This window comes from Plasmodium gaboni, chromosome 14 (genome assembly GCF_001602025.1).
Source record: "Plasmodium gaboni strain SY75 chromosome 14, whole genome shotgun sequence".
In the NCBI taxonomy this organism is placed as follows: domain Eukaryota; phylum Apicomplexa; class Aconoidasida; order Haemosporida; family Plasmodiidae; genus Plasmodium; species Plasmodium gaboni.
The window spans coordinates 1,821,431-1,831,948 of NC_031494.1; the positions used below are offsets into that span (position 1 = coordinate 1,821,431).

The 10,518-nt window shown below is 18.3% G+C and overlaps 4 protein-coding genes across 4 annotated transcripts in view; 1 reads left to right on the forward strand and 3 right to left on the reverse strand.

Annotated features, from left to right (window-relative positions):
- The window catches only part of PGSY75_1448800 (Appr-1-p processing domain protein), a gene marked incomplete at both ends in the record, with an annotated part of 1,023 nt that extends 41 nt beyond the window's left edge, over positions 1-982 (reverse strand). The window contains 2 exons of the mRNA XM_018788173.1: positions 1-468; positions 673-982. The exon at positions 1-468 is cut by the window's left edge and continues 41 nt beyond it. Of these exons, the coding sequence (XP_018639545.1) occupies positions 1-468; positions 673-982 (778 nt within the window). The remainder of the gene's footprint in view (positions 469-672) is intronic.
- An 875-nt stretch (positions 983-1,857) lies between these two features.
- On the reverse strand, positions 1,858-2,305 carry PGSY75_1448900 (hypothetical protein; the record flags this gene model as incomplete). Its single annotated transcript, XM_018788174.1, has 3 exons — positions 1,858-1,948; positions 2,056-2,140; positions 2,254-2,305. The coding sequence occupies 3 exons, from the start codon at positions 2,303-2,305 to the stop codon at positions 1,858-1,860; spliced, it is 228 nt and encodes a 75-aa protein (XP_018639546.1).
- A 1,035-nt stretch (positions 2,306-3,340) lies between these two features.
- On the reverse strand, positions 3,341-4,394 carry PGSY75_1449000 (putative gamete egress and sporozoite traversal protein; the record flags this gene model as incomplete). Its single annotated transcript, XM_018788175.1, has 3 exons — positions 3,341-3,832; positions 3,953-4,101; positions 4,289-4,394. The coding sequence occupies 3 exons, from the start codon at positions 4,392-4,394 to the stop codon at positions 3,341-3,343; spliced, it is 747 nt and encodes a 248-aa protein (XP_018639547.1).
- Positions 4,395-7,197: 2,803 nt separating this feature from the next.
- PGSY75_1449100 (hypothetical protein) lies at positions 7,198-10,518 on the forward strand (the record flags this gene model as incomplete). Its single annotated transcript, XM_018788176.1, has 4 exons — positions 7,198-7,252; positions 7,528-7,814; positions 7,911-10,285; positions 10,411-10,518. Coding segments are annotated over 4 exons (2,825 nt in total), but the record flags the coding sequence as incomplete, so codon positions are not given.

Consider the following 10,518-nt stretch of genomic DNA (forward strand, 5'->3'; position numbering starts at 1 on the left):
AGAGCATCCAATAAGAATCAGTAATGGTGCATAATATTATTTTATCAATAGCATTAAAATTCTCTTTTATTTTCATGAATTGATAAATTCCTTCTAAACATGAAATGACAACATCATGTTTCTTAAATAAACTAATACCACTACCCAGTAAAGGAAATACAATATTTTTAAAATTATTTTCTTTTGCTATTAGTAATACATTTTCATAACAATTTTTTAACATTTCGGTTTGATTATAATATGGTTCAACAACATGTATAATATTTTTATATGAACTATTATATCCTTTTGTTAATATAATACTTTTTCCTTTATTCTCCTCTTTTGTTTTTTTCATATAGTTAAATAATTCTTCGCCACATGTTTTTAAAAAATTACCTGAACAGTCATAACCATTTCCTTCTTTCATTAGTTCAAAAACTTTATTTGTTCCATTGACCACCGCATCACCTTTTAAATATGACAGATCTTTAATAAAAAAAAAAATAATATGTATATGTATATATATATATATATATATATATATATAATATATGTGTATATTCATAAATTATGATATTCAATAGTTAAGTAAAATTATCCATATGAAATATGTATTATATATATATATATTTATACATGTCTGTAATATATATAATTTTATTATTTTTTTTTCTTTATTTTTGTATATACCTCCAAAGTGAAGAACTATTTTATTCAAAATATTAAACTGGTTTTCATTTTTTTTGAAAACAGGAAGATAATTAACGTCGATTATTTTATGAACATTTTTTATAGTTGGATAACTTTGTAAAACATCATGATGCTTCTCATGTAATAATAACTCTATATCTTCTATACTATGCTTTTCATGATTTTTTATTTTATTTTTAGCTATAAGTTTTCCAATATTTACTTTTTTACTTGTTTTATAATTACGTGTAGTAATTTTATTTAATGCAATATGAAATCTATCATGCTTAAAAAATTTATTAAAAAGCATTTTTCATTTCTTGTATATTACATTTTTTTTTTTTGTTTTTTTATATAAATATTATACATAAATATTTTTATATTAAGGAAATTAATAAGTTCAAACAAGTTTCACATTATACTATGAATAAATAATAATCCATAAACAAAAAATTCAAATGAAATTAAAAAAAAAAATAAAAAAAATAATATAGTATCATCATATAAAAATATATTGATCCATCTATCATATATATATATATATATATTTATTTATTTATTTATACTAAATTTTATGTGCAAAAAAGAAAAAAATATTATATATATAATATAATATAGTTATATATATTAGATAATTAAAAAGATACATTATTTTAAGAAATAACTGAACAAGGCATATTATTCAAATTCTGTGAAGCAATATCATAAAAAATAAAATGTAATAATATATATATATATATATATATATATATATATATATATCATTTAAATGTTTTACCTTATCTAATTCATTCTCCTCTTATTTATTCACATTTTACATTTTTAATAAACATAATTTATTAGTACAAAATTATATAGTAAAATATGTTCTAAAAAAGAAATAATACGTCTTAATTTAAACACATATAAAATATCCATTTAAGTGATTTTTTAATCTGATACGAAAATTATATTATAATAATGATGTAGTACTATTTTATGTTCTCTATATAAGGTTATAAATAAAGATATATTTTGGCTACATTACATACTCTAATATTTTAATAAATATTAAAAAAATATATTTTTTTTTATAAATATGAATAAGTATATATTTTAATGAAAAAAAAAAAAAAAAAAAAAAAAAAAACATTAAGACGTAATATTATTTATCTAATTAAATAATGTATAATAAAAAAAAAAAAATTATGATTTAAGTCTTTTTAAAAATGCTTCCCATGAATTCGACAAAAAGGAACATCTTTTATGGTGTACATAATCCAACATTATATCTGCCCTAAAAATTATAAAAATATAACATATTTACAGTAAAATATATGAAACTATTATATATATATATATATATATATATATATATATACATATATATATATATATTTTTACCATTCTTTTCTTCTGCTAGTGGTACATATAAACCATGATACTGTTGATATACCAATAAAATACAAACTCATAGTTAAACTTCTTCCTGTAAAATACAAGAGAGTATTTTTAAAACATAACCAAAAATATATATTAATTATTATATATAAATAAATATACATATATATTTATATATATACATTTTTATTTAGATCATACTTAATTTGTTCATTTTAGAAGATTCATTTGCTACAGTATCTAACTTCTCCATTATAAAAAATTCTTTTTATATTATGTAAATTTTATGGGATAAAAAAAAAAAAAAAAAAAAAAAAAAGAAAAAAATGTATTTCTGATATTCAACTATATTCTTATTCAATAACTTTTAAACATATTCTTTTTATTTACTAATACATTTTATTTAATATATAATATTTCTATAATGTGTACCCATTTTTTTTTTTTTTTTTTGATGGAATGCTTAATTTATATTTATTCAAATATATAAAATTTTGAATTTATATTTTGTGTCGTTAAAATATTAAAAATATAATTAAATATTAAAATGGTCGTCATTAAAATACATAATATATTTAATCCTTCAATGAAACACGGCATAATTTATTGGCGTATATATATATATAAATATACTTTCTTTCTATGAATTTTAAAATGCTTTAATTTATTATTTATTATTTATTTTATTTTATTTTATTTATTTTTTTTTTTTTCTATGTACATATAAAATGGAAAGAATATAACTTGTATACAATTCCTATTAATGTTTAAATATTTTATTGTTTTGTATTAAATAGCACTAATATTTATTATATAAAATCAAAATTAGATTTAAGATAAAAAATAAAAAAGAAAAAAAAGCATAAATTATACATATATATTTAATATATATATATATATATATTATAGATAATAAAAAATGTGGTAAAAAATAACTTATAACAAATTACTATTAATGTTCAAATGAAAGTAAAAAAAGGTATGTGTTATATATATATATATATATATATATATAATATTGCACATAAGGAAAATGTAAAATTATGAGGAAAATACACCAAAAAAATAAAGCACATAAAATATATATATATATATATATATATATATATATATATATGTATTCATTTATGTATAACCATTTTAATATCATCAATCATCAAAGCTTGTAATATTTTAAATAATAAAATGTGTTAAAAAAAAAAAAAAAAACCTTAGAGATACTATAGTATTCATTTCTATATGTTTGGTACATAATGTGTATGTGTAAATATTAATATATATTTTGATATTATTGTAATAGAGCTTTTTCTTGCTGTTCTAATTTTTCTATATCTTGTTTATCCTTATCTAATTGTCCAAGTGCATTCAATTCCTCATCTACATTTATTTTATTTTCCTGAGAATATTCTTCAATTTTATCTTCGAAACTGTTATATAATCTATTTATAATTGGTTGTGCTATATCCTTTGATTGTTGATCTAGTTTCTGAGTAGCTTCTAATGTTTTCTGTTTCCATTTGTTTAAATTCTTTCTTATAAATTGAACAGCTAATGGAATGACTAAGCTTTTTAAAAGTATGCTAAAGAAATGTCTAAGTTTTCCTTTATGTTTGTGATATAAACTAAGAAGCTTTTCCTTTGCCTTTGATCCAAGTTTCTTTAATTTTTGTCCAAATTTACTATTTTTAAATTTGTCCTTTAATTTTCTAATAAATTCAGTTTGTATAAGTGCAAGATTTTTACCTTCATATGCGCTTGCATCAAAGATATCAGCATCATCCTATAAAGAAAAAATAAAATAAAATAAAATACTCAACACAATTGAATTAAAGCAAATATATGTATCTATTGCATAAGTGAATTTACAATATATGTATAAACATAAGTATCATTCTCGAACCTCTAATAGAATCATGAATTTTTCCAAGTCTTTGCTATTTGATAAGTCATCTTCTAATTTGTTAACAACTTTTGTAGATACAATGTCTATAAATGAGTTTAAATGACTATGCCATAATTCACCAACTTTATTGGAAAGTGTGTCTCCAACTGCAATAAAAAAAAAAAAAAAAAAAAAAAATATAAATATAAATAAATAAATAAATAAATATATATATATATATATATATATATATATATATATGTTCCATTCCTATACGTTATAGTTTTACATATTGTAAATATATATATTAATATATATACACATTTATATATAACATAATGCAGTTAATATTACTTTCAATATAATTTAAGGGAGCATTATTTACAGAATGAAGTTGTATAGAACTTATAGGGAGAACTATTGCTATCAAGAGGGCAATACAATACGTAATTTTATTCATTTTGTTCTATTTAAGTAGTACATACACACACATATATACGAAATGAAATCTTCAGTTGAAAAGTTAAACTTTTATATTTTTGAAGAACAAAATTTTACAAAATGTTTCTTATTTTATCAGTGTGTAAAAATCATGAAAAATAATGATTAAATAAAATGTAGAAAAATAAAGAAATATATAAATATTATTAAAAAAAAAAAATAATAATAAAATAAATGTTCGAAGAAGTAATTAAACAAATTGGAAATATGTATAAAAAAAAATAATAATAATAAAATAAAACATGTTAATAACCATTTGATATCAAAGTTTTCAAAGCAAGCTAAAAAAATGTGTGAAAATGAAAAAGGAAAAAAAAAGACATTTTCATTATTTAAAGAATAATCAAAAAAAAAAAAAAAAAAAAAAAAAATGAACACTTAAGAATAAAATAACTGTAAATTTGAGCTATTTATGTGTCATTTTTTTTTTTTTTTTTTTTTTTTTTAAACTATTGTATTTATATGTAGTTATATTAATTAATAATTAACAGTCATATATGAACATTCAGATTTTTTTTCATTTCATGTACATATATTGAGCTTAAAAAAGAAAATAATATATGAACATGTTAATAATAAAGCATGTAGCTAGCTATTTGTAGAAACAATGTTATATAATACAAGAACATTATATTTGAATGAATATATAAAATAGTACAATATTAAATAAAATTAAAAAGAAAGAAAAAAAAAAAAAAAAAAAAAAAAAAAACCTGAATGTTTTCAATTAGTTAATTAAAGTATGAATATGTTTTATTTTTATTTTGTGCATGTCATATTTAATCATAATATTTATAATAAGACTATTGTTTAAAATGATCAAGATATGACATACACACAAGGATGATGTGTATAGGTAACTGTCTACATACAGACATTGGAATAAAAATAATATATATATTATATATATAGGTACACATATTTATACATAATATTATAGACTTTATTTATTTATTTATTTTTTTTTTTTTTTTCATAAAAATATTACTTCATTATGAGTAATGCTCATCAAGTTAAATATTATGTTGTTTTATATTAATTATTTGTTCTGTCATTACAATAATGTCATAAAATTACATGCATTGCAAATGACAAAAATAAAATTATCATTTATTTATTATTATTTTTTTTTATTTTGTATGTATTATAGTATGAGATAAAAGTTATATTAAGCAATAAGGTTACACATTAAAAAAAAGGAAAAAAAAAAAAAGAAAAAAATAGTATAATATATACATATATATATATATAATATTATTCTCCTTTTTTTTTATTTCAATAATTAAAGCATATTCCGTGTCTTTTATTCAAATATAAATACGAAAAAATAATAACAAAAAAAAAAAAAAAAATTTCTATTGCTTTTTTTTTTTTTTTTTTTTCTCCTGAATTCTCATATAAAATAGTCTATGTGATTAATAAATTTCTTTTTGGATATACACATTGTTTGTGTCTAAAATGATGAAATTGGACGAATTTGGATGTATACGTAAAATGGTTACATAAAAATATTAAGGAGTATTATTATTATATAAGGGTTAATACCAAATTCACGAATAAATTAGTATTATTAGAAAATGAAAATATATATTATTACTTTTCTATATACTTTTTTTTTTTTTTTTTTTTTTTTTTTTTTTCTAGTTTTTTAGTTAATATGTATATTTATATATATAAATATGACATAATATATTAATATATATATAACAAAGATAATGTCTAATTATATTTAACTTGAATTTGAAATTTTTTATTTTAATTCTTGATAAATAACATCTTTTTCCATTCCACTTAGAAAATTGTTCCATAATATAAATTTAATTATTCTTTATTTATAATATATGAATCATAATTAAATGTATGTTTTTATTATTTTTATTTTTAATATACAATTAGTTTAGAATACAAAATATAATATAGTATATTTAATAATATTCCCCTTATAAAAAAATATTCATAAATAAGTAAAAAAATATAAATAAATTTGTATATTTTTAATACTTCACACGTAAATATCACATTAAGAATAAAAAAAGAATAATAATAAATAAAATAATATATAAAAATGTTATTTAATTTAATTTAATTTTATTTTATTTTTTTATTATTTTGATATTTCTCATTTTGTGCACTGAAAAATGTAATATATATAATATATATATATATAATAATATATACAGGTTTGAATTAAAAAATATATCTTAAAATTCTTTGAAAATAAAAATTTTTAGTTTAATATACTTCCTTTTCTAATTATAATGAAAGAAAGAAAATTTTTTTTTTTCTTCGTTATATTTTTTTTTGTAAAGATTGTTCTTACTACATACGTATTATATATATAATTTAAAATATTACAGTGTGTGCATTTTATTGATAAATCGTCTGAAAATAATATGAAAGAAGAAAAAAAAAAAAAATAATAATAATTTAATATAAACATTAATAAATTAATATATATATATATATATATATATATATTAGAGAAAACAGTGTTATTTTTTATTTTATTTTTTTTTCTTTATATATATATATATTTATATATTTATATATTTTTCGTTCATCACATATAATTTTGCTTATATGTATTTAAATATATTTTACATATTTTTATTGTAATATTACATTTTAAACTCTTAAAAAATATTTTAAATGTAAATATTTTTGTTTGGTTTCTTTTTTGATTCTTATACTTTCCATTTCTAAGGTGTTATAAGAAGAAATAAATATTTTATGTAAAGATAATCGAAATTTGGATTGTAAAAATGCCTACAATAGGACAGAATAAATATAGAGCTAATACAAGCGCGTATCTAGATGGTATACACACACACACATATATACATACATAAATACATACATACGTAAACATTTGTATTTATACTTATATATATATATATAAGACTAAGCTATTGCTTATATAATTACATGAAATATATAAATAATATAATATAATTAAAATATATAAGACATGATAATTTTGGAAGATATAGGAAATATTTCCATGATTAAAAATTTATTTTGTTTTTTCTATAAACAACCGCGCTTGATAATATACATTATATAATTTTTTTTTTTTTTTTTTTTTTTTACAGATTCACGAAGTTTCAAAAGAAAATCAATTGATGAACAGGAGGACTATAACATTGTTGATGATTTCTTATATCTAAATAAAGAAAATAAAAATATATCAAATGATGAACATCAAAATTTATATATAAAAGAAGATTTAGGATTAGCACATACAAGTGCTATGGGGATAAATATAATTAATAAGTGTATCACAGACGATAAAAAATTTAACGAATCATATAATATTCAAAATTATGAACAACACGTAGATGAGAATGATTATAAATTGGAGTCTCCATTAAATGAGATTGTAAGTATAATATGTAAATATTGATATATATATATATATATATATATATAATATATATATTTATTTACATGTTCATATATTTTTCCCCTTTTGTAGCAAAAATATCAGCTCACATTACTAAGAAAAAGTAATCCGTCATATCCTAAACCATCAAAAAGTGAAGATAATAATAGCAATGTAAATAAAGACTGTAGGAAAAAATCTCATGAGGAAGAAGAAAAATATGAAGTGTCTTATGAAAAATATAATATGAATATGCCAACCAAAAATAATGTAAAAGAAATAAGGTACCTACAGGGAATAAAACAAAAGGGCGATGTTAAATCAGATAAAGATTTTACGAATATGATGGATTTAAAAAATTATAAAGATCTACAAATGCATAAAGTAAAACCGAATTATATAAATGTATCAGATAATAAAAAAATAACTGTTAATAAAAATATACCAATTAATAATAATATACCAAATAATTATAACATATCAATAAATAAAAACTTACCTATGCATAAAAATATATTAACATATAAAGAAAACAATATAACAAAAGACCAAGTGTTAATTAACCCTAGAAGGAATGATCAAATATTATATAATAAAAATGACTTATCAAATATAAAAGGAGTATATGAGGAAAAAATAGGAAAATCAAAATATGTAAAAACAAATAATAGCTCGGTAGCAAGCTCAAAACTTATGAATGACTATAGACAGGAAGGCATGGTAGAAATAAGGTTGAAAGATAAAAAATATGATGAAAGGTTAATATCTGATGGTTATGAAAAAAAAAAAATGTACTACATAAAACATAATGATAAAAAGGATAGAAAAGAAAACGAGGAACAACCCACGATTAAGGATAATAAAATATATAAGTATGGTGACAGAATAATATATTCTGATAAAGATAAAAAGGAAAATATTATAAAATTAAATGATAAGTATTTAAATGATATGAATGTGAAGAAAGGAAATTATTATAAGAGTGAAGAAAGTATGTATGATAATTATGTTATAGTAAAAAGTAATTCTAATATATATAATAAAAAGAAAGAAAATAATAACAACAATAATAATGATAATAATGATAATAATGATAATGATTATAATGATAATAATAATAATGATTATAAGGATAATAATAATAATGATTATTATGTGAGATCGGGAAATAAAAATATAATGATTGACGATAAGTTAAAAATGGGGCCAAATATTGTAAATGATAAATATAAATTATATAAGAGAGCAGATTATGAAGAAAATAGAAAAAAAAAAAATAATGAAGAAATGAGAGATGCACAAATTGTTGAGAAGGTGAACGAACATGGAATATATGAAAATGTTAAAAATTTAAAGAATGATGAAGTGGATGAAAATTATAATAATTATAGTAGCCATAGATATGATAAAGGAAAATATGTAATGGAAAATGATAAGGAGAATACAAAAAATAATATTAATAAAGGAAGTAGAAATTGTAATGATAATAAATATAAAGGTATACACAAAATAAATGATAATAATAATAATAATAATAATAATTATGGTGGTAATAATGTTTATAATGATTCTTATAATAATTCTTATAATAATTCTTATAATGATTATTATGATGATTATTATGATGATTATCATAAGCGTGATGATCCCAATAATAAACACCAAATTAACAAATTCAATAGAAAAGAAGAAACTACTATAATTAATGTGTGTTCTGAAAAAAAGGCGTATGAAGAAGGAACGAAAAATAAAAATATGACTCATAAATATGACGAACAAGATGAAGATAACAAATGTGTTAAAAATGTGAATAAAAAAAAATATTGTTCAAATATTAATGTACAGGGAAAAAATGGTTCAGAAAAGGTTGGAGGATATCGTTCATCTAATAATAATAATAATAATAATAATAATAATAATAATAGTAGTGTGTCTAATAAAAATCTGAACATTAGTAGAAAAAGCTTAAATGTTAGTTCTAAAATAAAAAATGATAAAAGTATTACATATATATCGTTTGATGAAATTACAAATTTTGATTTTGAAATGAATAATGATTATATGAATGATATAATATCTGAATTATTAGGAATTACAAAAGATCATGAATGGACAAAACAAATAGATAATTTAATTAACTTGAGAAGAATATTAAAATTTCATCATAAATTATTTTTTGAAAATCATTCAAAAGAATTAAGAAAAATTTCAAGATGTATTATCGAATTATTAAATAGTCCTAGATCAAGTGTATCCAAAAATTCTTTATTATGTTTATCTGAATTTTATTCAATAGGTAAAAAAAAAATGGATAATACATTGGATGATGTAATATTACCTTGTTTGAAAAAGGCTTATCAGACTTCTATTGATTTTTTGAGTAGTGCCGCAAATAATACTTTATTATCTATTTGCAATTCGTGTAGTGAGAGCAAACTCATTTTGCATTTTATAAAAATTATGACATCGTAAGGACAAATAGAACAAAATATATATATATATATATATATATATATATATATAATATATATGTTTTATTATTATAGTGATAATTGATCCACTTTTTATTTTATTTTATTTTATTTTTTTACAGAAAACAGAAGACATATAACTTGATTTGTCTGAAATGCCTAATTGCGGTCATAATTAAATTTGAGGATAACATAATAAAATTTAAGGAAATAAATAAATTGATAGATTT